This window comes from Acomys russatus, chromosome 19 (genome assembly GCF_903995435.1).
Source record: "Acomys russatus chromosome 19, mAcoRus1.1, whole genome shotgun sequence".
In the NCBI taxonomy this organism is placed as follows: domain Eukaryota; kingdom Metazoa; phylum Chordata; class Mammalia; order Rodentia; family Muridae; genus Acomys; species Acomys russatus.
Genome location: NC_067155.1, coordinates 29,817,292 through 29,844,402, shown reverse-complemented (window position 1 = coordinate 29,844,402; position 27,111 = coordinate 29,817,292). Strand labels below are relative to the sequence as shown.

General features: G+C 48.1%; 1 protein-coding gene across 2 annotated transcripts in view; it reads left to right on the top strand.

Moving 5' to 3' along the window:
* Arhgef18 (Rho/Rac guanine nucleotide exchange factor 18) overlaps nt 1–27,111 on the top strand; it is a 102,247-nt gene that overhangs the window by 9,901 nt on the left and 65,235 nt on the right. For both annotated transcript variants that reach the window (XM_051162940.1, XM_051162939.1), the window contains exons 2-10: nt 3,992–4,120; nt 13,146–13,389; nt 14,670–14,820; nt 16,706–16,820; nt 17,772–17,829; nt 18,428–18,472; nt 19,101–19,175; nt 19,452–19,554; nt 19,736–19,877. In XM_051162940.1, the coding sequence (XP_051018897.1) occupies nt 3,992–4,120; nt 13,146–13,389; nt 14,670–14,820; nt 16,706–16,820; nt 17,772–17,829; nt 18,428–18,472; nt 19,101–19,175; nt 19,452–19,554; nt 19,736–19,877 (1,062 nt within the window). The remainder of the gene's footprint in view (nt 1–3,991; nt 4,121–13,145; nt 13,390–14,669; nt 14,821–16,705; nt 16,821–17,771; nt 17,830–18,427; nt 18,473–19,100; nt 19,176–19,451; nt 19,555–19,735; nt 19,878–27,111) is intronic.

Genomic DNA, 27,111 nt, shown 5'->3' with positions numbered 1-27,111 from the left:
AGGCAGCAAGTGTTCTTACCCCAGCCCCAAGAAAGGTTTTTCTGTGCCTTTTTAAAACTCTGTAGCCAGGCATGTCAGCACACGTCTTTAATCCCAGCACTTGGGAGGCAGAGACAGTCTGATTGATGTGAGTTTGAGGCCAGCCTGGTCTACAAAGCGAGTCCAGGACAGCTAAGGCTACACAGAGAAACCTTGTCTCGAAAAACAAAAATAAGTAAAACTCTGATGGTCTCAGTCCCTCATAGGCCCCACTAGGGAAATAATAAGGCTGGACTGCAAAGCCAGGCAAAATTTAGGAGCTGTCTGGGATCTGATGTGCCCCCCCCCTCCAGGGCAGAGGGGCTCTCTGTTCTCTCCCCTCAACTACGTCACTATCACCCTCTGGTCATACTTTTTCATTCAGCCTGTAGTTAGTGATAATACAGTGTGTCTGCCCTGGGTCCCTTTCCATCTTGCCTCTCTGACTCACTTCTGTCCACTTCTATCTATAGCCTTGTGTATTACCATCTCCCGAATGTGTACCTGAGCAGTGTCACGTCATCTCTCCATCCAGCTGATCTGCGCACTCACACTCCATCCACCCAAGCGTTCTTCCACGCAGCTAGCCACCCGACCAGCCAGCCTGGCATATAGCTAGTAACCTAGCCAAGCATCCTCCTTCCATCCATCCATCCATCCTTCCTTCGGGTCATCCGTCCAGTCATCCTTACATGCATCTACCCACCTTTATTTCTTCCGTACAGCCTGCCAACCAGCTAGCTAACCATTTGGGCATCCATCTATCTGCCATCCGCTCACTCCCTCATGTGATGATATATCTATCTGACTGACCAGCCAGCCAAACGTACCATCTAGCCAGCCAAAAAATCCATCCACATCAGTACTCAGCCATGCAACCACTCTTCTAGTCACCCTACCCATCTCTTCAATCAACCACCTATTCACTCATCTACTTTTTCATCCAACCAATCAAGCAATCATTTGTGTTTCCATCCATTAACCATTTATGTACATTTATCTATCCAACCCTCTAGTCCTTCCGTTATCCATTCATCCATCCATTTAACTATCTACTCTTTTCTTCCAAAAGCCATTTATCCATCCACTCACCAACCTGTCAAGCCAACCATCCAGCCATGCAGCCATCTATTAAGTCACTCACGTGTTCTTCCATTCATTTATCTACCTATCTAGCTATCATCAGAAAATTTATAGTCACCACTCTCCCAACCTGGCTGAGCACAAGATAGCCTGGCAGGTGTGTGTGTGTGTGTGTGTGTGTGTGTGTGTGTGTCCTTGTGTGTGTGTGGCATGTGTGTGTAGTGTGTGTCTGTATAGCATGTGTGCTTAGTGTATGTCTGTGTAGCATGTGTGTGTGTGTGTGTGTGTGTGTGTGTGTAGTGTGTGTGTGTGTGTGTGTGTGTAGCATGTGTGGTGTGTGTGTATATGTGTGTGTGTGCGATATCACATTTATGAGGGTATGCAGGCTAGAGGTTATCATATATCTTCTTTGATCTCTATTTTTTCTTTGTTGGTTTGTTGTTTTTGTTTTTCAAGACAGAGTTTCTCTGTGTAGCCCTAGCTGTACTGGAGCTTGCTCTGTAGACCAGGCTGGCATCCAACTCACAGAGATCCCTCTGCCTCTGCCTCCTGGGTGTTGAGATCAAAGGCATGTGCCACCACCACCCAAATTTTTTTTTAAAGATTTTATCTATTTGTATGTGTAGGAGTGTTTATCTCATTGAACGTCTGTATGTCATCTGTGTGCAGTTCCTGCACAGACCAGAAGAGGACAGTGTATCCCCCGGGGCTGGAGCTACAGATGGTTGTTAGCTGTCATGTGGGTTCTGGGATTTGAACCTAGGTCTCCTGGAAGAGCGGCCAGTGCTCTTAGTTACTGTGCCATTTCTATACCTTAGTTTTTGACACGTGTTCGCTCACTGAACCAAGAGCTCATTGTTTCTGCTAGGCTAGCCAAGGAACTTCAAGAGTCTGCCTGTCTGCACTTCCCCAGACAGTACCAGGCATGTACCATTGCACCTGGGTGTGCTGGGATCCTATCCTCAGATTCTCACACTTGCATGGCAGGCACTATACTGACTGAGCCATCTGGCCTGCCCTGAATCCTCCTTTGAACTCAGAGATACCTAGATTTAATCCCCCCTCCCTTGTACAAGTTGCATGTGACTTGGGTGAAGCCAGTACGCCCCTTTTACTCTGTGTCCCACTGTGACACCCAGTGAGGTGTCATAGAGATGTTGTAAGGACAAAAGGTGGCCATGATCAGATGGTGATGAGGCTTAGCCTCAGCTCATCCCATCAGCATGAGAGCTTAGCCTATGATGCTAGGGTCTGGACTCACTCCGAGAGCAAGAGCATATCACGTGATGAGTATGATGCCTGAATGGGCTCAGTCTGTGACACCGGGATTGATGTCATACCCTCTGAGGTCTAACGAGATGAGGCAGACTGTATGACCAAGACTATGGCTCTGTCTACGAGGCAAGGATAGAGCTTGTTTCTTTGTGACACCAAGGCAGCGACTCATATACGATCCCAGGATGGGTGCTCAGTCTATGACATTTTAAGTCAGCGCTAAGCCTGACAACAGAATGAGGTGTGCAATATAATGCCAAGATCATGGCTTAGTCTCTGACACCAGAATGGAGCTCAATCTGTATGATGGATAGTGTTAATTGTCAATGTGACAGAACCTGTAATCACCTGGGAGATGGGTCTTTGGGCCTGCCTATGAGGTATTGTCTTGATTGGATTAATTGATGTAGAAAGACAACTTGGCGTTAGGTAACTATCCTGCATAAATATAGAGCATACACTAAGAACAAGCATCCATTGCTCTCTGCTTCTGGCTTCTGCCGCCTTGACTGAAACTTGCACTGAACCTAAAATAAGCCCTTTCTCCCTTAAGTTGCTTTTGTCTGGGTATTTTATCACAGCAACAGGAGAAGAGACGAAGATAGTCTGTGATACCAAGATCAGTGCTCAACTCATGAGGCACATATATGAATCCAAGATCATGGCTCAGTATATGGCAACAGGATGAGGAGTTAGCACAAGATACAAAAATAAGGCTTTGTCTATGACACCAGGGTTAGGGCTCAGTCTATGACAGGAAGGTGAGGTATGGTGTATAACACCAAGATTATAGCTCAGAGTATAGGATGAGGGCTCAGTCTATGACACTGGAGATAGTGCTCATCCCGACACTATCTATCCAATGAGGACTTTTACCAGAGCCACTTCTACCATGAATACACCGAGGTTCCTAGAAACAAATGCTTAAGCAGAAAAGAGCTTCATCTGTGATTGACTAGAAATATGTGTGTCACAAGCAAAGGTTAAGGAAGAGGTGCCATGTTGGCTTCAAGGTCCTTTAAAGAACTTTTCCACCTCAGCTCCTTCTCACCATCTCCATTTATCTTACTCATCTCACAGCTGTGATAAAAAAACAAAAACAAAAACTAAAAAAATTTTTAAAAATTAAAAAATAATAAAATAAATAAAAAAATATATAAATATAAAAAATTAAAAATATAAATAAAATAAATAAAAAATAAAAAATTTTTAAGAATTAAAAAAATTAAAAAATATATTTAAAAATTTTAAAAATTTAAAAAAAAAAAAAAACCTGGCAAAAGCACCTTTAAAAGTAAGGGTTAATTCTGGCTCACAGTTTAAGGGAGCACAGTACATCGTGGAAGAGAAGGCATGTTGGCAGGAGCTTGAGGCAGCTGTCCACACTGCGACTACAATCAGGAAGCAGAGAGCAATGAATGCTGGTGCTTGGCTCACCTTTATCGTTTTTTATTGGTCCAGGGCCACAGCTTTGAATGGTGGGACCAGAATGGGCAGGTCTTCCTGTCTCGGTTAACCTAATCAGCATCATCCCTCACAGACACACCTAGAAGGGTGTCTTCCTTTGTCCTCCTGACTTAATCCTGACCCCTTGATCGTTCCTCTCTCTCTACAGGCTCTGAGCCCAAGCCATATGCCCAGACCTTGGAGCCTGGAGCTGCAGCCCCAGATACCAAGGGTAGCTGTGGACCCTGGAAACCTGAGACTTCAGATTTCTTCGCGACCATGGAGGATGAGCAGGCGGGTATTAGGTGGCTGGGACAGATAGGAGCTGATGACCATACTGGCAGCAAGTACACTTTGCTCAGTGCTGTGGTTGGCTAGGCCCTTGGGAGACAATATTTCACAGATGATCCCCTCCCCGGCGCCCAGGGCTCCGCAGGGTCTGGGGTTTTAACAGTGGTCTTCATGACAATTCTCAGCATTCTTCTTGAGAAAAAAAATAGCGTGAGGCTAGGGGTGAGGCATATAGGGGGCTAATCTTAAACTGGAAGAGACCAAGGAGAGACAGGATGAATACAATTCCACTCCAGCTGTGATGAGACAGGCAGACAAATAGTGAATGTTGGATCCCCCAGGGAGTTGACTCTGATGGTGTTTATCTGACATGATATGTTAGTCCAGTCTCCATTAATATAACAAAGTACCTGAGTCAAGGTACACTATAAAGGCAAGTGTGGCGCCCGCGCCACCGCAGTACCGAGTCGAGGGCGAGCGACTGCGGATTTAACTCATGCACACACACAGGCGCACACATACACATAATAACACAGCGGGTCCTTCGTGCTAAGAGAGCAGCAGCAGCGGCGGCGGCAGCGGCAGCAGCAGCGGCGGCGGCAGCGGCAGCGGCAGCGGCAGTGGTTTCTTATCTCCCCCTCCAGAGTTCCAAAGAGCCTTCTTATAGGCTGCCAAACAGGAATCCTCCTCCCAGGTGAAATCCCTCAAGAGGTAATCGCACACAGGAGGAAAAGTCTCGAGGAAGGGAGGGGCGCGTTCTCAGAGCAGTAAACACGACTAGCTGACCAAGATAAACACAGACGTGGAAGCTGCTAGAAACAGGACATGAAACAGCAAGACAGGCAGGAAGCCCAGTCGGGCCTGGTTCCTCCAGGCAAGCCCTTGGGATTTTTTTTTTTAAGCATGTTTCTTCTGTGTCTATACATGTGCACGTGCTTGCGTGTGCATATAAGCAGAGGGTACCTCAGCTCTTATTGCTTGCATGCCATCTATGTTGTTTTCTGAGACGACAGGGTCTCTCACTCTCCAGGAGCTCACGAGCTAGTGTGGGGAGCAGAAAAGTTGGGAATCAGGTGTTCTGGGCTCTTAGCTGAGGGAACTACAGCACCCATCTCCAAGCTCAGCGTGCTTACCATACAGAGCTGAAAGGAGAGGTGGGGTCAATGCAAACACTCAGGAGGCAGGGTCTGAGGTATTCAGTTGCATCAGGGAGACAGGTTTAGCTAATCTCAGCAGTAGCATTCCCTGCAGGGAACAAACAGCCAGGGGAGAAAACTATGGTGCACATTTTCTTTATTTCTTTCTTTCTTTCTTTTCTCTTCTTTTCTCTTTTTTCTTTCTTTCTTTTTCTTTTCTCTTCTTTCTTCTTTCTCTTTCTTTCTTTCTTTCTTTCTTTCTTTCTTTCTTTCTTTCTTTCTTTTTTTTCTTTAAGATTTATTTATTATTATGTATACAGCGCTCTGCCCGCAAGTACGTCAGCACTCCAGAAGAGGGCACCAGATCTCATTATAGATGGTTGTCCGCCACCATGTGGTTACTGGGAATTGAACTCAGGACCTCAAGAAAAACAGTCGGTGCTCTTAACCGCTGAGCACGTTTTCTGCACATCCTGTTCTATTCCCACTCGGCCCCGCAAGGAAGGCTTTGCCATCCCTCTGAGCCTGGGGTCTCCTATGGCTGGAGAGATGGCTTAATGGTTAAGAGAGCTTCCTGCTTTTGCAGAAAACCAGAATTCAGTTCCTGTCACTCACATTCTATACCTACCAATGGCCTGTAACTACAGCTCCAAGGTATTTAATGTCCTCTTCCACCTTCCATGAGTACACACACACACACACAGCATATACACATGCACGCACGCACGCACGCGCACATGCACTTTTTATATTCCCAACACTCGGGAGGCCAAGACAGGCAGATCTCTGAGCTCCAAGCCAGCCTGGAACTTACTACAGATTAAGTTCCAGGAAAGCCAGGGCTACATATGGAAACCCCGTTGCAGGCTGGAGGGGGGAATTAAGTTAATTGGTATGGGAAGACTCGGTCTACCATAGGTGACACTGTTCCCTTGGGGTGTGGACTGTGTAAGAGTGAAGAAATGGGGCCGCGAGGGAAGCCAGGGCTTGGAAAGCGCAGAAAGCAGCCGCCATCGCCGGAATCATGAGCCGAAAAGAGACAGTCGAAAAATCCGGGAGCTAAACGTGATTGTGCACTCTAAGCCTCATGCATTCGGTGTAGAAAGGGGAATCTAAGATGAACCAAAAGACCAAAAGGACGGACAGGGAGGACAAAAAAAGACCACAAAGGACCAGAAAGACAAGATAAGGAGGAAGAACAGAAAGGACCCGAGGCTCAAAAGGGAGGGACCACAAAGGCGACACCGTGAGAGTCTGGGATTTGTAAACCCTGGGAGTTGTAAGAAAGGGACCTGACAGTTGTAAAAGGGAGAAAGTCCCAGGATGTGGCTTCTGTTTATAGTAAATATCTTGAGGGCCTTATTTTAGGAAGGGCAAAGCAGCCCTTGGTGATCCCGGAGGTGGCTCTGAAGTTTTTATCAGAGCAAGACCAGGTCTGTGACGCTTCTTACCTGATGGGATTCAGGAGCCCTGCTAGGATCAAAAGGGATTCACCCCCTTTTCCAAGTGTGTCAGAACGGCTAACCAGAGCGGGTAGGACTTCGACCTCACCCAGCAATGCCCCACGCCAAACATCTCCCCTACCCTATTTTTACCACCATAACAATCACGTGAAGTGGCCATAGTGTGCCCATTTCAGAGATAGGAGCACTGAGGTTCTGAGAGGCTGGAGAGATAGCAGTGGGTAAGAACACTTGATGCTGCAAGCATGAGAACCTGAGTTCAAATCCCCAGCACTCACGTAAGAAGTCAGATATGGCCATGTGCACTTCTGTAACCCCATCACTGTGGAGGATGGAGAAGGAGCATCACTGGAGCTTGCTGGGACCAGCCTAACCCCAAGTTCAGTAAGAGACCTTGTTTCAACAGAGCAAGGTGGAAAGTTATAGAGAACACCTGACATCCTCCTCTGGCCTCTGTGCATGCATACAGGTGAGCACACCTCCACACACAAGCACACATACGGCTCACACACATACACCTTAAAATAAAAGGATGTCTCAATTGGTAAAAAGGCATCTGTCACCGAGAATAACAATTTGATTCTTAAGATTTACATGGTAGAAGGAGAGAGCCAGCTGCCACAAGTTGTCCTCTGACCTCCACCTGTGTATCACAACACATGTCTATACATACACATGCATACACACACATATACACACACACACACATATACACACATACACACATATATACACATGCACACACAAATAAATAAATAAAATGTAATTTAAAAATATTTAGTGAAAAACAAAATGATCACATCCAAGGTTAAGCTAGCAAAAGCCGGTGCAGGAAGTCGGGTGTAGCTTAGTGACAGAGTACTTGCCTAGCATGCTCATGACCCGAGGTCTTATAACTCAGTAAATCAATAGCCAGCATACTGATGTGAACACTGACTGTAGTACTCAAACCAGGTGCTCTGTGACAAGGTGAGTCTCCCTTGTGGGCCTTGATGTCACAGCCCTCCCCTCTCAGCTGTTCAGGTGTCTGAGGATCATAGATTCAAAGCCAACCCAGCAAGAGACCCGGTGTTCTAGTTTCATTTCTATTGCTGTGATTTAACAAACAAACAAACAAACAAAAAACCTTACCAAAAGCAATGCAGGATAGAAAGAGCATTGTTTTAGTTTATAATTGTAGGTCACAGGGAAATCAAAGCAGCATCTTCCATCAGCCCGCCCTATGGTATCTACAATCAAGAGCAGAATGGGTGACAAAAAAGTAAACTGGAAATGAAGGATGAAATAGGCCCAGTCCTCCCCAAGGTTGCTATTGGTTATGACATTTGTCACAGTAGTGGGAACTGGGCTGGAGCAGCAAGCGAGCATGCTCCTTCTCCATCCTCCACTCTTTTAAGTGGGTTCTCAAGACCTCAGGCTGGGTTACTTCCCAAGTGCCCTGTTTATTTGTTTCTATAAGACAGGGTCTCCTGTAGCCCAGGCTGACCTTGAACTCAGTAAATAGCCAAGAATAACCTTGAACTCTTACTCTTCCTGCTTCCATTTCCCAGGTCCTGAGATTTTTGTCGTGTACCACCAGGCAGGCGTTTTGTGTATGTGCATGTTTTCATTGATACAGAGTCTCACATGAGCCACCACACCTGGCTTGATTTTAGATTTGTATACATGTGTGTTGGTAGGTAGGTAGGTAGGTAGGTAGGTAGGTAGGTAGGTAGGCATATATGTATCTGTGCGGGTGAACAGCCATGAATGTGGACGCCAGAGGTCAAAGTTGAGTATATTTCTCAATTGTTCTTCATCTTATGTTTTGAGACACTGGTCTGTCACTGAACCCGAAACTTGACGGCTGCCTAGACATCCTCTTGCCTGGGCCCTCCCCAGATGATGAGGTTACAGAAGGGTGCCACCACACGTCAGCTTTTCTGCAGATGTTGGGAATCAAACTCAGGCTCTTGTGCTTGTTGAGAGAGCACTGTACTGACTGGGTGGTCTCCCCAGCCCTGATTTTGGACTTTCCAGGCTGGAAATATCTGTGTAAACCTAAATGAGATACTTTGGGGATAAAAAACCCCTGTCTAAATCATGGATTCATTGACGTCTCATGTATACCCATGGCCTGCAGGTATTTCATATGCTACTTTGCGTCTCTGCTTTTCTGTGTACATTAGGGAGGATATTGCTTTTAAATTAAGCCTGTGTGTGGTGGTGGTGGTTTGTGCAGATGAGTGCAGGAACCACAGAGGCCATCAGGGGGCAGCAGATCACCCGGAGCTGAAGTCGTGGGTTATTGTGCATTGTGTGCAGTTGTGTCCTAGCACCATGTGGGTGATGGGAACAGAATCAAGTCTTCTGTAACAGCAATGCTTGCTTCTCACTGCTGAGCCACCTCTCTAGCCTGTTTTTGCTTTGTTTGTTTTATTTTTCAGTGGTATTTTGTTTTGCTTTGTTTTGTTTTGCTTGAGTGCCATGGCACTTGTAGTTCCCAGGGATTGAACTCAGGTTGCCAGGCTATGGAAGCAAATGCTTTAACCTTGCTGAGCCATTTTTCTGGTGCCCACCACTGCATTTTGATTGTGATCTGTCCACAATGTGGAATTTTCCATTTGCATTGTCATGCCAGGGCTCCAACTTATTTTGGAGCCTTTAGACTTTGGGTTTGTAAATTAGAGTCTTCTACCTTGATTACTTGTTGTTTGTTTGAAACTAAGACACTTTGCTGCATGGCAAAATAGGAATAGAGACACTGTATAGTTGAATTTGCTTCAGTGTGCTATCTCTTCCTAAGAGCTTAGTGGCATAAGTTACTATTTATGGTTGTAAAATAAAAACCTATCTATGATTTGGGGAATACAGGCTGGGGAACCTCCAGTTTGAGCTCATCTATGCCATATAGTAAGATCTGTCTTCAAACAACACCCAAGAGTTGGAGGTGTTGTTCAGAACTCCCCAGTGAGGGGAAGACTGCGTGCTGCCTATAGTTCTCCATGAGGGGCCTGGGGTGTGGCTCAGTCACAGAGGACTTACCTAGCATGCACAAGGGCTTGGGATCCACTCACAGCACTTCAAAACCAAAATGTGTCTGTGTACAACCTGAGCCTGCATGTGGTCCCCAAGGAGAAGCTATGGGTGTTTTGCCTCTACCTTGAACTCAGCAAAAATTTGGTGGGGGGAGGGGGGCTGGGGAAAACCCAAGGCTCCCCGAGTCTGTGGAACAGACTCCTAGATCCTCTTCCGGGGTGTCAGGCCTGGGACCCAGTGTTTAATTAGATCTCTGGGAAGGCCCTCAGTGGACACACTCGCTCCCTCTTTTCTCACCCAGGGAAATGAGTCTGAAGAAGTGTCCAAGCTTCCAGACAAAGGAGGGGTAGGGCTTTCCCTCCATCCAGTGTGCCTGCTGGCTAGCGAGCTGGGACAGGCTGTGCTTTAGTTTCCCAGAACCCTCCTCCCAAGCTCTGGCCTGACTCCCACCTCTGCCTGTGATGAGAGAGGCCAGACATTTGGAAGAGGAGGGAGCCCAGCACCAGCTCAGAGCCCATCCTGACATGTTTATATTTATGGGAAGATGAAAAGCAGAGATATAAGGGAACCTTGTGGGGAAGTGATGGTGAAAGAGACAGGAGTCCACACGAGGTTGACTAGGCATCAGGAACAGAAATGGAGCAATCCAGGGCATAGGTGAAATCTGAAAAGAGACTGCCACCGACGTCTCAGGAAAGCAAGGGAAAGGTCACTCTGGTCCAGCCACAGCTATAGTGTGATCCTTTAGAAAGATCTCTGTGAGTTCAAGGCCAGCCTGGTCTGCAAGGCGAGTCCAGGGCAGCCAAGATTACACAGAGAAACCCTGTCTTGAAAAAGAAAGAAAAAAGAAAGACTGGCTAAAAATTGGATGTGGTATTTAAGGACAGAGGGAGGAAGAGTGGGCTGGGGAGATGGCTCAGTTTTAACGCATGTTTGCTGCACAAACATGAGGACCTGAGTTCAAATCCCTATCATCAACATAAAAAAAAAATCAGGCATGATGGTGTACGTCCATAGCTCCAGCACTTGGACTAGGGGTAGAAACATGGAGATCACAAGGCTCACTGCCCGACCAGCACAGCCAACAAACCCTGTGTCACCAAATATAAAGTGGAAAGTGATAGACAAAGATATCCAAATGTTCACACACACACACACACACACACACAAACACACACACACACACACACACACACACACACACACACACACACACACACACACAAAACCTGAAAGGAGGGCCAGGAAAATGGCTCAGTAGGTAAGGGAGCTTGCCACCAATCCCTAATGACCTGAATTTCAAGACTCACATGGTAAAAGAGTGGGCTCCTACAAGTTGTCATCTGATGCAGAAGCACACACAATAAATAACAAACAAATAAATGTTTTTAAAAAATGACAAAACAACTGAACGTGGATCCAGTTGTGGTACTACATGTCTGTAAGCGCAGGACAGGGACCACTCTAAGGCAGTAGGGTTCACCGGTTCGAGGCTAGTGAGTTTCCCATCAACCACAGCAGCAAAGCCCTGCCTGAGAAACAATCCAAACAAAAACACTGCAACCAGATCGCAAATAGATATCTGTATGATCCTTTCCTTAGCAACGACCCACAATAGCCAAAAGACAAATGAACAAAATGTAGTCTGGGATGGGGAGATGGCTCAGTCAGGAAAGTGTTTGCTATGAAAGGATGAGGACCTGAGTTCAATACCAGAGCCCACATGAAACAGAATAGCCTGGAGTTGCAGGATAAACTGGTAATTCCAGTGTTGGAGTGGAAAGAGACAGACAGATCCCTGGGGTTCACTGGACAACTGGCATGGACAAAGGGGTGCATTTCAGGCCTCAAAAACCAATGGTGGATGGTACCTGTGATGATTATCTTTTTACTGTCTAATTGACACATGTAGAAGCATCTGGAAACAAAGTCTCCGAGAAGGATCGTCTACACTGGGTTAGCCTGTGGGGATGTCTAAGGGGCTTGTCCTGGTCATATTTGCTGAAAAGGAAAGACTCAACTGACTGGGTGGGTGGCACCATCCCCTACCACCTGAAATTATGACCAAATAAACCCTTTCTCCCTGAAGTTTATTTAGACAGCATATTATAACAGGCACAGGTTAAGACCCTGAGGAAAACCATCCAAAGTTGACCCTCTGACCTTTACATAAACATATGCACTGTACCTCCACGTGCCAGAACACACATATGCATACCCGTGAAATGTAGCCTATTCATACAGTGAATTCTGGTTAAGAAGCTTAGAGAGCCAGCATATAAGGCTTTTAGGGAAATTAAACCTCGAACCCCAGGCTAAGCTTATGTTTCGGTCACTGTTCTGCTGCTGTGAAGAGAAACCATGACCAAGCAAACTCTCATAGAAGAGAGCATTCGATTGGAGGCTTGTTTACAGTGTCACGGCCTTAGTCCGTTATCATCACGGCAGCACGCAGGCAGACAGGTGCTGGAGCAGTAACCGGAAGCTACATTCTGATCCATAGGCAGAGGGAGAAAGAGAGAGAGACAGAGAGACAGAGACAGAGAGAGAAGGAGACAGAGAGACAGACAGACAGAGGGAGAGAGAGCGAGAGAGACAGAGGGAGAGAGAGGCAGACAGACAGACAGAGAGAGGGAGAGAGACTGACTCTGGCCTTGCCATGGCTTTTGACACCTCAAAGCCCAACTTCAGCTACTCAATTCCTTCCAACAAGTCCACACCTATATAATCCTTCTAATCCTCTCAAATAGTGCTACTCCCTGGTGACTAAGCATTCAAATATATGAGCCTGTGGGATTATTCTTATTCAAAATACCATGATCCACTCCCCATAGGCTTACGTCCATATATATTTTGGGGAAGGCGGGTGGGTTTCAAGATAGAGTTTCTCTGTGTAGCCTTGGCTGTCCTGGACTCACTTTTGTAGACCAGGCTGGCCTCGACCTCACCAAGATCTGCCTGCCTCTGCTTCCTTGAGCACTGGGATTACAGGTGCGTGCCACCACTCCCTGTTTTATATTCTTATTTACAGCAAAATGTATTTAGTCCAACTTCAAAAGTTCTCATAGTCTATCTCAGTCTCACCATGGTTTAAAAATCCAAAGTCTCTTCTGAGGCTCATATCACACTCTTAACTCCCTGTAAAAATCAAAACCAAAAAGCAGGTCACATACTTCCAACATCCAGTGGCACAGAATATGCATTCCCATTCCAAAAAGGAGGAAAGGGAGAGTAGTGAGGACATACTGGACCAAACAAAGGCTAAAAACTATTTTTATTCAAGCCACCACAGCATACCACTGGAGAGATGAGGAAGATAAGCCCTTCTGGGTACTAAAGAGTGGGGACTTGAGTCCAAGAGACCTCCTCTCTGTTACGTCTTGACCAACATCCTCTTTTCCCAACCCACAGGAAGATGGTTTTTCAAGGCACTTCAGCGAGAGCTCAGAAGACCTCAGCTTGGATATGGGAGCCCTTCAGGGTAGCGAGTACCTCCGGGATCTGGGCTTAGGAGGCCCTTCTGAAGTGATCATGGATCCTACGAGGCCCAGAAAGGAAGGCAGAAGAGAGTCCTTCCGTTCGTGTGGTGAAGGAGCTCCAGCCCCGCCTCAGAGACGCAGCTGGGAGAGGCCACGGAGCTGCTCAGAACGCTGCCGAAGGTCAGCCCCGGCCACTACCTACCTTCCGGGATGCCACAGGAAAGAATGTGGGAGGCCACAGCCAGTTCTCAGGACACACTGCTTGCTGTCCTGCCTGTGTTATCCAGATGTGGGACTTTTGCTGAGGGAGGTACAAGCAAGCATCTCTTCACCTCAGCAAGGGCACCAGTAGCAAATCAAAGGAATGACCCAATCCAAGACCAGTTCAATGAACTGACTTCATTGGAGTTTACTTACAGGGGGTTGGGTGAAGAATTACTCATATGAGCATAGATAACTAAAAAGCAGCTCCATGATGAATGACAGTGCTGACCAAAAAAAAATTAAAAAGCTACATGGCTGGGGCTCCCTGTACAGCTTGGGGGTGCAGGCAGCTCCACCAAAGAGCCTCTTCTCCCTGGCAAATGTGTTTGACCTTTTCGTATAATCTCAGATTCTTGAGCTTTCTTTTGAGTTTCTGAGGGTTCCCCTTCCTTCCAGAAAGGAAGTTTCAGTTGAGAAGAAGCATGTGTGAGCCCGTATGTGCAGGTTCCTGCACTCACAAACACGCCACATAGAGCCACTAAGGTGTCTGCGCTGTTAGAGGCAGCCCAAATACGTGCTCTCATAAACCCATGTGTGCATGCGTGTTTGTGTACAGATTCCCACACATGCAAACACGCATGTGCACATAGAGCAGCCACTCGCTTCCCCCTCACCCCGTTAAGCCCGTGCCTAACGGGTGTAAGGAGTGGGGTGGCCACACCAAGCGTGCCTACCACTTGCATGCTACAGACTCAGATGTGATCAAAACACAGACACGCACTCATCTCCCTGCACCCACAATAACAGCATCAGAAGCAGAGGGCCTTTAGTCGTCATCATCCCGCACTGGTGTGCCTCCATTCCTCCCAAGAGGGTCCAGAGTGTAGCTTAATGGCCGAGTGGTCGCCTAGCATGGGTGAAGCCCTGAGTTCCATGTTCAATATTCAAAAGAGGGGGAAGGAAGGAAGGAAGGAAGGAAGGAAGGAAGGAAGGAAGGAAGGAAGGAGAGAGGACTAGGGAGAGGGACAAAGTGACAGAGGGAAAAAGAAAGAAAACCACCATAGAAGAAAGGGGGGGGAGTCTCTCTGAAGATATGGACTCTTCTGATATTGGGAGGGTGGTTGGCCCCTCTGAGTGGCCTTCCCTTCTCTGAAACCTGTAAACATGCCCGTGAGTTCCCTCCTGTCTCTGGATGCCTAAGGCCATGGCCAGATGGATCCCACACATTAAATGCTTCAATATCTGCCCTTCCCCAGGCTCAGTCTTGATGCCTCCACAGTGGATGAAGGAGCCTGTCTCCCCCGGACTCTGGCTAGCCTTGCTCTGAATCTGTCTGGAGACGGCCAGAAGACTTGGACCCAAGGATGCTTATCTGGGAGTGGGACTCCAGCAGAACCCTCAATGAAGGTTGGCAGAATCTGCACCAACCCCAACAGTAGGCACCCCTCTCGGCTGTGGTGCGGTGGGTAAAGGAAGCACCTTGCCCATAGCTGTCAGGGTTACTGATTATAGTGAGGGCAGGGAGGAGGAATCTCCCTAATTTGTCCCACGGCTGTGACATCTCTGGGTCCTGAGATATTACTTGCAATGGTGTGTATACGTGTATGTGTGCGTGTGTGCACGCGCCCGCAAACATGTAGGGTATGGAGAGGGTGTGAAAGCCAGAGGATAACTTCTAATCTCAGTTCTCAGTGCCTTCTATTTCTTTTGAGTCAGGCTTTTCTCAAGGGCTTAAAACTTGCTAAGATAGCTAGGAGTGGGCATGATGGAGTGGGCCTTTAGTCCTAGCACTTGGAAGGCAGAGGTGAGTGGATCTCTGTGAGTTCAAGGCTAGCCTGGTCTGCATAGTGGGTTCCAGGAGAGCTAGGGCTGTATAAAGGAGGAGGAGGAAGAGGAGGAGCGAGGGAGGGAGGGAGGGAAGGAAGGAAAGAAAGAAAGAAGGAAGGAAGGGAGAGACCTTGCTAAGAAAGCTAGTTAGGCTCACCCCCAAACAAGCCCCAGGAGCCTACTCATCTCTACCTCCCCAGCACTGTGATTATAAACATACACCATATGCCCAGGGTTTTCCCCCCAGCATCCTCATGTCACTTTAGGGATTGAGCCATCTCCACAGTCCTCTGTCCCTTCTGATAAATCTGCCTGGAGATGGAGCTATTGCTCAGGCAGTAAAGCCCCTGCTGCAAAGCATGCTGACTGGACTTTGGATCCCTAGCTCCCATGTAATGGTTTGGCATGGGGGGTGCAAGTTTGTAATCCTATCAAGGAGCCGTGACGGGGGGGGGGGGGGGGGGCGGGGAGGATAGCAAGTGATCCCTGGAGTTCACTGGCCAGCTGGCCTGACCCAGATGATGAGCCCCAGGCTCAGTGATGCTCCATGAGAGATGCTGTCTCAAAAAATAAAGTAGAGAGCCAGTGAGAAGACAAGCACTTGCAAGTAAATAAAAGCACTGGCCTGATGGCCTAAGTTCAATCCTCACAGTCCAACAGTTAAAGGAGAAAACCAAGTTGTCCTCTGACCTCTATGTAAACACACACACACACAACTCCTCTCTCTCTCTCTCTCTCTCTCTCTCTCTCTCTCTCTCTCTCTCTCTCTCTCTCTCTCTCACACACACACACACACACACACACACACACACACACATACACACACACACACACACACACACACACACACACAAATTAATTAAATAAGAATTTAAATATAGGGGGGCTTATAGCCACAGAAGTACCAATCAAACAGCATGCATGGACTGGACCTAGGCCCCCTATACATATGTAACCAATGGGCAGTTTGATCTTCATGTGGGTCCCCCAGTAAGCTGAGCAGGTGCTGGCTATGACATGGACTCTCTTGCCTGCTTTCGATCATTTCCCCCTAACCAGGCTGCCTTGCCTGGCCTCAGAGGATGAGGAAGCGCTCAGTCCTGTTGTGACTTGATGTTCTGGGATGGGTTTGGGGGGGGGGCTCCCTTTCTCTAAAGACAAGGGGAAGAGGGATATGGGAAAGAAGGTGGGAGAGAGGGACTAGGAGGAGAGGAGGGAGGGAGCTATGATCAGGATGTAAAGTGAATATATAAATTAAAAATAAATTCTAAAAAAATAATTTAAATATAAGACGGAGAATGAGGAAAACAACCTCTGGCTTCCACACACATGTGCTCATAGCCACACAAATACATAAATGCACTGTACACACACATACACATTTTTAAAAGGTGGGATGGGCATGGGGGGGGAGGTGTTGCACTGGCTGTGTGTATCTGGGGTACAAATCCTATTCCCCCAACAGGAATGCAACAGCCCTGAGAAAAGGCTAAGATCCAAGTCAGTGCCTGTGTCCTGTGAGGAGATCCGCTGTCTGGAACTGGCTTCAGGCTCAGATGAGTCCACTCCACCTGTGCAAGGTAGCCAGGCCTGAAAATGTCTTTATACCAAGTGGCTGAAACAGGGAAGAGCTCCATGGGTGGAGCCCTAGGGGGGCCTCAGGGAGGACCAGAGCTGATGGAGGGAGCACAGGGTCACTTGAGCAGGAGGTTGACATTCCTTTGGGTCCAGAAAGAGGATATCACCTCCAACTGTCTGCCATCTGCCTTTCTCTGGGATGCCTCTAGCTCCTTCTTCCAGCTTCTTTTTTCTCTGTGCCTCCCCCCTTCTCTCTTTCTCTCTCTTCTCTCTCTCTCTCTCTCTCTCTCTCTCTCTCTCTCTCTCTCTCTCCTCTCTCTCCTTCACTCCTTTTCAATGTTATATTATTGTTATTGTATGTGTGACGTGTTGGCAGAGGCATTGACATGTCATAGCACAGGTCAGGAGTTGGTTCTCTCCTTCTACTGTGTGGGTCCAGGGGACTGAACTTGTGTCATCAGCCTTGGGCACAAGCACCTCTACCTACTGAGCCACCTTTAATGCCTGCCTCCCACTCTTTGCTCTCTCTTCTTCCCTCCCCTGTTCTGCTACTCTTTATTTCTCTCTCTCTCTCTCTCTCTCTCTCTCTCTCTCTCTCTCTCTCTCTCTCTCTCTCTCTCTCTCTCTCTCGGTCTCTGAGTCTCTAGCCAAAGGCCACACTTCTCTCTTGTCATTCAAACTGTCACACAAATCCAACCTACTATTCCTTGGCTTTCCTTGGTAAGAAGGAACAGTGAGTATAGCTCCTGAGCGTGACTGGGAGAGCCTCTAAGTTTGGACGGTCACACTAAGATGATGGTGCAGTCTTTGGTCCAAGGCTTCCTGTGTCTCCCCACTGAGAGATTACTAGTGTTAGATGCATAGCTTTTGGTCATCCATGGCATGGAGGTGGGCAGCTGTAGATTGGATCCTTGCTCATTCCTGTGTCCCCCTCTGTTGGGAACTGTTTCTAGGCCTTGAACCCCCCGTGTTGGAATGCCTGGAAAAGGACCACGTGGAGCCAGACCACGTGTGAGTGTCCGACCCACGACAGACAGGAGTGGCCCCCAGGGGACTGGCTAGGTGGAGATGGGTAGAGAGTCTGCCCTACAGCAGGCAGAAGCGCCCAGTAGACTGACTAGGAGGAGCCAGGGAGAGCCTGGGGCCAGAGAATGCGAGGCTGTGCTGTTTGCAAACAACCAAGCCTGGGGCTGGGGCTCGTTGGATAGAGTGATCACCTAGTGTGCACTGGGTTCCATCCCTAGTACCACATAAGCCAGGCATGTGCAAGTACCTACCTGCCATCCCACCACTCAGTGGGTGAAGGCAGGAAGACTGGAAGCATGCGAGGTCATCCTCAGCTAACTGTGAGTTAGAGGTCAGTCTGAAATACATGAGACCTTGTTTCAAAACAAAAAACAAAAAAAAAAAACCCTTTTTTAAAATAATTGTCCATGCTAGCCTAATCTTGCCAGTTCTCACATAATGGGGCCTCTCTCTCAGACAAACTTTGCCCAGAGGGGAAAAGACACCCGGGAATCTTCAGGTTACCCAGTTAGAGTGTACATGGGTGCCTAGGGTCTGGCCAAGTAATCATGGTTCGTCTGTTTGTATCCCACGCCTTCCCTAGGTTGATAGTGCAGCAAGTACTTCAGGAACTGCGGCAGTACCACGGGTAAGTGAGAAGGGAGCAGGCGGGAGGTGCTGGAGAAGACAAACGGTGAGACAGGTTAGGGAGAAGCGTGGAGTCTATGCATTGGGGCAAACAGGTGTGAGAGCACCAGCGTGGGCATAGGCAGGGGAGTAGACAGTTGACAGGATGAAGGGAGCTGATGTGTGCGCTGATACACGCCTGTCCTCCCGGCATTTAGGAGACTGATGCTAACCTGGGCTATGTTAGTGAGTCTCTGCCGAAGAAGGAGGAGGTTAAGAATTAGATTGGGTAGGGGGTGGGGAGTGGGGAGGATAAAAGGAAAAAGAGGAAGGAGGGGAGGGTGCGGGAAGAGGAGGACGGAGAGACGAAGAAAGCCTAACAGAGAATGAGACAAACAAGAAAAGATGTCTGTTTCCTAAGATCTGTTAGACTTTCCTGACATGCTGATGTGGTTTGTCCAAGACACAGTACTGGCGCCCTCTGCTGGACAGCTGTTGTCATGTCCCTGTATACAAGCCCACAGTCACTGGCGGGATCTCAGGCAGGACCCCTGAGAGGCGCCTGTACTCTGCCCTGGCATGCAGAAATGCAGGATAAGAGCTGAGTTTGTCTGGGGGACCTACATGTCTGTCCCACTCTGTTCCTACAGGGCCCGTCAGAGTCACACATCCATCAGACCTGGAGGACCTCACTCCAGCATCACCTGGTTTGAATTCTTGTCTGAGTAAGCATAAGCTGCCAGAGGTAGCTACAGCAGGAGGCCAGCAAAGGCTGAGACGAGATAATCACGGGTTCAAGACCTGCTTGAGATGCGGGGGGGGGGGGGGGGCCGAGGAAAAGAGAGGGGAGTGGAAAATAGAAAAGGAGGATGGTAGGAAAGATGGGGGAATTGGGAACCAAAGATGGGGGTCCCATCAAGGGGAGGCATATTCCAGGAGCACCTCCCAGAGTTGCCTCGGAATGGCATGAAGCTTTTCCTCACCTGCTTCCTTCCCTCTAGGAGTGAGGACGGTGCAGGCAAGAATGAGAAGACTGACAAGAGCACCAGAGTGAAGCGCAGCCTGAGCTCCCTCCGAAGCAGGGTCACCCGGCAGAAGGAGAAGGTGAGGGCGGGCCTGACCTGGAGCTTTTGGGAGGACTCGCCCTTCCTTTTCAAGCTCTCTAAAGTACCCTTGATTCAGGAACCCTGGCGCTCGAACCAGGGCTGCATAAATGGAGGTGGAGGGCATAAAAGGGCCAGACCCCGCAGGAGATAGCCTGAAACCCGGTCATTGTCCCACGCAGGGGAAAAGTCCAGCGCATCTAAAGGATAAGAGTCAGGACACCCCAGGGCGGCGTGAGTGTGTCAACGGGCACCAGCTGGTTCGAGGAACCTTCTCGGGCCACTCCAACTGTCCTCTGTGTGGCAAACCTTTGCTGAGCTCAGGTGAGTCCAGCCCCATCCATCCACCCACCCAATGGAGGTACCAACCCTCTTTCTTCATGATGTCCCTCTATTTTCTGGTATACCCCGCACACCCCCCCCTCCCCGGCTCCATTTCACTCTCGCCAGTGTGAGCCAGTATGAATAGCAGCGACCTGGAGGGAACCGGAGGGACCAGTCAGTCACAGAGGATGGTGACTAAGCTCCCTATCTCAGCTTTGGCCTTCGTAAAACCCCAGCAGACGCTAGACTGTAAGCAGGGTATTTATCAGATCTGGTGATAAAAATACCTGAGACTTAGTGGCTGAAATCTCAGAAATGTATTTTGTCATAGTCCTGGGACCTGGCTGGCCAAACACAAGGTATCTGCCGAGTGTCAGGTTTCCCCCACACCCTTCCTCCAGCTTATGACAGCATCATCCTATAATGTTCTCCTTGTGTGCACACTGGGGTCCCAAACTCTCTCTTCCGCCCCACCCCCACCCCGCACCCCGCTTCTGTTACATGTGTACTTGTTTACCTGTGCACCTACAGGTGCTCCTGGGTGTATGCCAAAGAACAACCTTGGCAGTCCTGCCTCGCGGGCCCTTCCATCTTGTTTTAGGTGTAATGTAGGTACAGATATGTCCATGTAATGCATGCACGTGTGTATATACACACAAGTGCGTATACATGCGTGTGAAGACTAGAGATTAATTCTGGGTGTCTGCCTGTGTCATGCTTCACTTCACTCTTTGAGACAAGGTTTTCACAGAACTGGGAGCCTGCTGATGAAGCTGACAAGTCCCCGGGGAATCTGACTGTCTCTGCCTATTGGGATTAGTGGCTTATTTATTTACTTATTTATTTATTTATTTATTTATTTATTTACTTAGTTACATGAGTTCTGGAAGAGTGAACTCAGGTCCTCATGCTTGCAAGGAAAGTGCTTTGTGTTACTGTCTCCAGCGTCCCTTCCTTTAAGGACCCATCATCACCCTGGGGTAGAGGCTTGGCCCAGTCCATTCGTTCTGAAACTTACGGTGACTTAAGACTGAGTTATGTGTGCAAGGAAATATTTCCAAAGAAGACCTCACTCTTTATTTCGGTTACATTTTATTTTTATTTTTATTTTCTGCGTGAATATGTGTGTGTGTGTGGATATGAAGGATGGTTCTCTTCTCCCACCATGTGGGTTCTGGGAAAAGAATTCAGGTTACCAGGCCTGGAGGCAATCTCCTTCACTGAGCCAGGGTCTTAGCCTGCCATTAGGGACTATAATATATGACTTGAGAGGAGACAGTTCAACCCATAGCATGGAGTTTCCTCTTTCCTGGGGCTGCCCAAAACTCCTGAAGTCGATGCTTAGCAAACAGTCCTAGCTTACTGGACTCTCCAGAGAGAGACACGGCTCTGTTTTTCACTGGGATTTAAAACATTGCCCTTTGGAAATCAAGTCCAATTTTGAAGGGAGTTAAAGAGGAGTAGATATGGCAGTTGCTTCTTGGAAAACATGTGTATGATGTTGAAGACGCACCTTAGCTGGTCCAGTATTTGTCTAGCACACGCAGAGCTCTGGGCTCCACTGCCAGCATGAGCCATGCATACCTGTGACCCCAGAACTCAGGGAGGTGGAGGCAGGAGGACCAATACTGATGTAGGTTAGGTAGTGATAATACATGAGATCCTATTGTGGGGGGGGGGGGGAGGACTGTGAATCTAAGCACTCACACACCCACGCATGTACACATTTATAGCAAGAATGCAAACTACAGGGTGTTTATAGGCAAGACTCAGGCAAGTTCAAGCTTCAAGTGCCGGACGTTAAGACTGTTGGCCTTTAGGGCCAAGTAATTCTCTCAGAACAGCGACCTTGACCCACTAGGCACTAATAGCATCTGCCTTGCCTAAAGTTACGACAAAATGCCTCCAGAGGAGCCCCAGTTATCTAAGACTACCTGGGGGCCCTAAGATATGCATAGACCTTAAAGTAAGAACAACAGACCTGGTACAGTGCCTCCCAGACACTTGAGTGGCAAGCTTCCACCTTACCGCCACCTCCTTCTTCTCAAAGTGTCATTCTGCTAGTTAAGGGACTATGGACAGTCTACCTGTGGCTACTGATGTTTATTGGAATGGTAACTGGACACAAGAGACAGGACACGTTAGGCCAGTAATCTACAACTGACCCTCATTGGGGATTCTAGGCTGGTGTTCTACCACTGAGACACACCTACAGCCTGCTTTTTACTTTTTTGAGACAGTCTCATTTAGCTATCCAGGTTGCCCTTGAGCCCACTTAGTTCTTTGGGTTTTATTATTGTTGTTGCTTTTTGGTTGTTTTTGTTGTTGTTGTTGTTGTGGTTTTTTTTGTTTGTTTGTTTTGTTTTTTGTTTTTTAGTTTTTTGAGGCAGGGTTTCTTTGTGTAGCCCTGGCTGTCCTGGAACTTCCTCTGTAGACCAGGCTGGCATTGAACTCACAGAGATCCACCTGCCTCTGCCTCCCGAGCGCTGGGATTAAAGGTGTGCGCCACCACTGCCAAGCAGCTGCCTTCCTACTTTTGAGCAAGTGTAATGTTGTGGTTTCTTTTTCTTTTTCTTTTTTCTCTCCTCTCTTCCTTCTCTTTTCCCTCTACCCCTTGGCCTCCATCCCTCCCTTTCTCTCCCACCTTCCCTCCTTCCTTCCTTCCTTCCTTCCTTCCTTCTTTTCTTTCAGAAAGCATCTCCAATAGCCGAGGCTGCCCCCAAGTTTCACACTTGCCATTTTAGCCAAAGATGACCAGAACTTTCAGTCCTTCTGGAATTACAGTCCTCTATCATCACATCCAGTTTATGCGGTGCTGCGTTCTAGGCTTTGCACAGTCGAGGCAAGCACTCTCTACCAACAGTTACATCTTCATCCTGCTTTACTGTGTGTCTTGCCTACTGTAGCATTCCGGTAAGAATGCTAGGAGTGAGTTCGTTACCGCACGGAACACAAAACTGGAGCTATTCTCTGGAGAACTCTTGAGAGAAACCCATTGGCTCACCCCTGACCTGAGCCAAATAATCCAGTGAGCTAAGCAAACTGTTGGGCGTGACCTGCCAGAGCTACCTGAGGCCCCAACAAATATATCCTTGAAGGACAACAGTTCCTGCAATCTCCAGTTTCCTGGCTGCCACTTTGTGAAGGTTTTGTGTAGATAACCGCAAAGGGTAGCCTTGCTGTGCTGAGCATTTCCCCTGCCCCCAGACACCTAACGACTTGAAGGGGCATCCTTATCCACCTTTACAGCTCAAAGACATGTTCTCTTTTATAGACGAGGAATCTGAGGCTGAAAGAAAAACTCCGCATTTGTCTGTCTGTCTGTCTGTTTTGCGGAGGTGGCACGCTTGCCAAAGCCCATCTGTGAAAGGTGAAGCTTTCTTCCTAGAGTCAGGTCTCCCCTTGCATCACATCTAGGAATCGAACTCGAGTTGTCAGACTTGGCAGCCAGCACCATTACTCACTGAGCCATCTTGCTGCCTACAGGAATTTTGGTCTTGTTTTGGAGACAGGATCTTAGGTAATCCAGGCTACCCTCAAACTGACTGGGTACCAAGGATGCTGTGAGCTTCTGCTCCTCTGGCCACTACCTGCCTAAGAATGGGATTGCAAGTACGTATCACCACGAATGGTTTTATGTAGCCCTTGGGGTGGAAACCCAAGGCTTTATGTACACCAGACAAACACTTTAACGACTACGTCACAGCCCTCCAAAGTCTTTAAATATTTCTCTTTCTTGGTTTGTTGTTGTTCTTTGAGGAAGGGATTGTTTTGTTTTATAGTGCTCTTTTAAAAATAGGGTCTTGCTATCTCATGGAGGCTGGTTCCAAATGCCTGGGCTCACATGATTTTTTTTCTGCTTCAGCCATTTAAATATCTGGGACTATATGTGTGCGCTCTTTTGCCTAGCTAGAAGTCATCCTGGCCTGGAGAGATGGCTAAGTGGTTGACAGCACTTGCTGCTCTTGCAGAGGGGACCCATAACCGGTTCTCAGCACCCACACAGTGGTTCATAGTCACCCATAACTCCAGCTACAATAGAACAAACATCTTCTTCTGGCCTCCTTAGGCACCCGGGATGCACATCGTGCCATACATACATGTCAGAAAACACACACAAGCAATTTAAAAAACACATTTTAAAAATTTCTTGCCTAAGTCAGGATTCAAACTCAGAACAGAGCCCTTGTTTCACGCCATTGTCTCTTTTTTACTTTATTTATTTTTTATGATTCACTTTTTTTTTTTTTTTTTTAACTTTATTTATTTGAGACAGGATGTCCTGTAGCCAAATCTGTTCTGGAATTTTCTATCCTTGACCTTACTGCTCATACCTCCTGAGTGCTAGGATGAGAATCTGTGCGGTGCAGGGCATGGCTTCCTATATGCTAAGCAAGCACTCTACTGAATTAACTACTTTGTCAGCCTAGCTAAGGTCGCTTATCACCAGCAGTGCGACCCCTTGAGCCTTGACACCCCCTCCTATGTTGGGGGTTAGGGGGTACTTGACTGTAATGGCATGTGTGTGTATGGAGATCAAATAACAACTTTGTGGCAACCATTCTGTTCTTACAAGATGTGGGTGCCCAGTGTCAACTCAGGTCATCAGACTGATGGCAAACACTTTACCCATTGAGAAGTTTCGCTGCCATCCCACCCCGCCCCACCCCCCACGGGGTCTGGGATACCCTTCGCTATGTTCAGAAGCTTGTTTGTGGGCATCTGAGGCTTCCTAGGTGGAGGTGTCTGGTGTGTGTGTGTGTGTGTGTGTGTGTGTGTGTGTGTGTGTGTGTGTGAGGGGAGGGGGAGGGAGGGAGTTTATTAAAGAAAAAGGCACTCCTAAGCAAGAGACAAGATTGAGGCTTAAAGCTAGCAGTGGGCGGTACTCTGAGAAATCTGCTGTGCTTTTCACACCTTGTCTACTACCTTTGGAATTTTTGTTGTAACTGTTTTGCTTTCTGCTCTCTTTTTCTGTTTTCCTATATGTTTCTGCATGTGCTGTGTACTTGTGTGTGTATGCGTGCCTGTATGTGTGAGGGCACATATGTGTATGAGTGTGTATATTCAGGTACGCTGAGGGCTGAGATTGACTTAAGTATGGCCTCAGCTAAGCACAAAGTCCCAAAGTCCCAGGCGCCTGGAGGAATAACCTCTTGACGAGGCCCTGCCCCCTTCCGGACCCCGCCCCCTCTGGGGACGTCCTACGCATGCGCAGCTGGATCTTGCACGGCACTCCGCTTCCGGCTCCTAGGAGGCCGGGCGGAGGAGGCTGCGAGAGCGACCCAGGAGCCAGCAGGACGGAGAGCGGCCTATGAGGGACCCCGCGGAGGTGAGGCGGGCTGCGGCGATTTTCACAGCGCAGGGTCCGGTGGCGGGGACCCTTTGGAAACTACTTGGTACACAGCATTCTTCCAAAGGTGCCTCAAGGCTGTGCACACCTCCCATGCAGGTGACCTCTTCCATACAAGGGGGGGCTCCAAGTGGAGAATGTGGGGGTGCAGTAGTGCAGCCACCCTGTGCCAGCGCCTTGGACGTTGCAGCCACCTTTCCTGGAAAAGAGAGAGAAAAGTCACTCAACTGCATGCAGCTCTTTGCTCCTGGCTTAGGGACACCAGGGCCAGGGTCAAGGGTGGAGTGCCCCTCCACAGCAATTCCTTGCATTACTTTAGGCCCTCCGGAAATCTTGATACCCTTGCCTGAGAGGAGCGTTTGGGTGCAACACCGTGCAAACTGGGCGTGTTTTGTTTCTTGTTTTCTGGATTCCTTGTAGGCAGAGAACTCAGCAGGTGCGCTACAGCTTTGATTGCTCGCAGCCAAATAGAGCGTTGTGTTATTGCTGTCCTCGTCTTATCTTCTTTTTAAATTACTTGTTGCTGGGTTGAAGAAACGCTACCCAGGAGGGAGAAAGTTTCGCGAAGTTTACCACCCTCCTCCGTCTTTGCTCAGTTCTCGGGGCAAAGTTGGGACCCAGAGCTGTGACGTTCAAGGCCCCTTTCCATTTCTTGGCTGGGAGCATGCACACAGCTTGATAAGCAAGGGCGATTTGAAGACTGAAGGGGTTGGGGTTTGGTTTGGTTTGTTTCGTTTTGTTTTGCAGGCGTATGGATGAATGATTAGCTTTTGGAAGTGTGAGGGGAGATTTCTTGAGTGTCACATCAGACCTGGGCTTCTGGTCCCAATTCGATCACATGGGCCATGTAACATCACCAAGCCTTAGTATCATCCTCATTAAAACGAGAGTAAGGACATGATGTGGGTTGTGTGCGGTAATATGTGAAAGGGATGTCTGGCATATGGCCGGTACTCAATGTTACATAACCTCTGCATATGGACCTGCTTCCATATCCAGAGGATGGTTGTGTGTGGTGGGGGTGGGGGGGGGGGGTGGTGGGGGGGGTGGGGTGGGGAGAGGCAGTGTTGAAGGCCGGAGGACAATTTTTTTAAAAAAATATTTTATTTAATTTTAATTTATGTGCGTTGGTGTGAGAGTGTCAGATCTTGGAGTTACAGACAGTTGTGAGCCGCCGTGTGGGTGCTGGGAATTGAACCCTGGGTCCTTTGGAAGAGCAGGCTGTGCTCTTTAACCACTGAGCCATCTCTCCAGCCCACAGAGGACAATTTTGTGGAGTAGCTTCTCTTTCCACCTGTACCTGAGTTCTAGGATTCGAACTCAGGTCAGCAGGCTTGTGCTGGAAGTATTTCCGTCCGCTGAGTCACCTCTGACCTCCAAGCCTAGATTGCAGGTGGTGTGCATCTAGAAGTTGAGTGTCTTCGTTGTTTGTATTGGGTCAGTAATTAGACTTGTGCCTGTTTGTGTTACTTCTGTCAGTCCCCAAGCCTTTCCTGGGAGAAAGGGACAAGGATGTCTTTCAGAAGGATTAATCTTGTCTTATGTTTTGTTTCCTGTCATTTGTTTTCATTTATTTATTTTGTTGTGTTGAGACTTGAACCCAGTTCCTAGCACATACTAGGAAAACTCCACCACTAAGTCACCTCCCCGGCCCCTTATTTCAATTATTTATTATTATTTTCAAGAGGTCAGAGTGCACCTTTGTGTCGTGGAGAAGTGGATTCTGTCTTTCCACCTTTCACACACTGGCACAGCTAAGGTCTTACCTTAATCCCAGGCTGGCCTTGAACCCCCTCCTCCACTTCTCAAGGGCTGGGCACCCAGATTGTTTCTATTTTCAATGTCACCGGTTAGAGAAATTCAGAGGTTCTGTGGTTTCTTTCT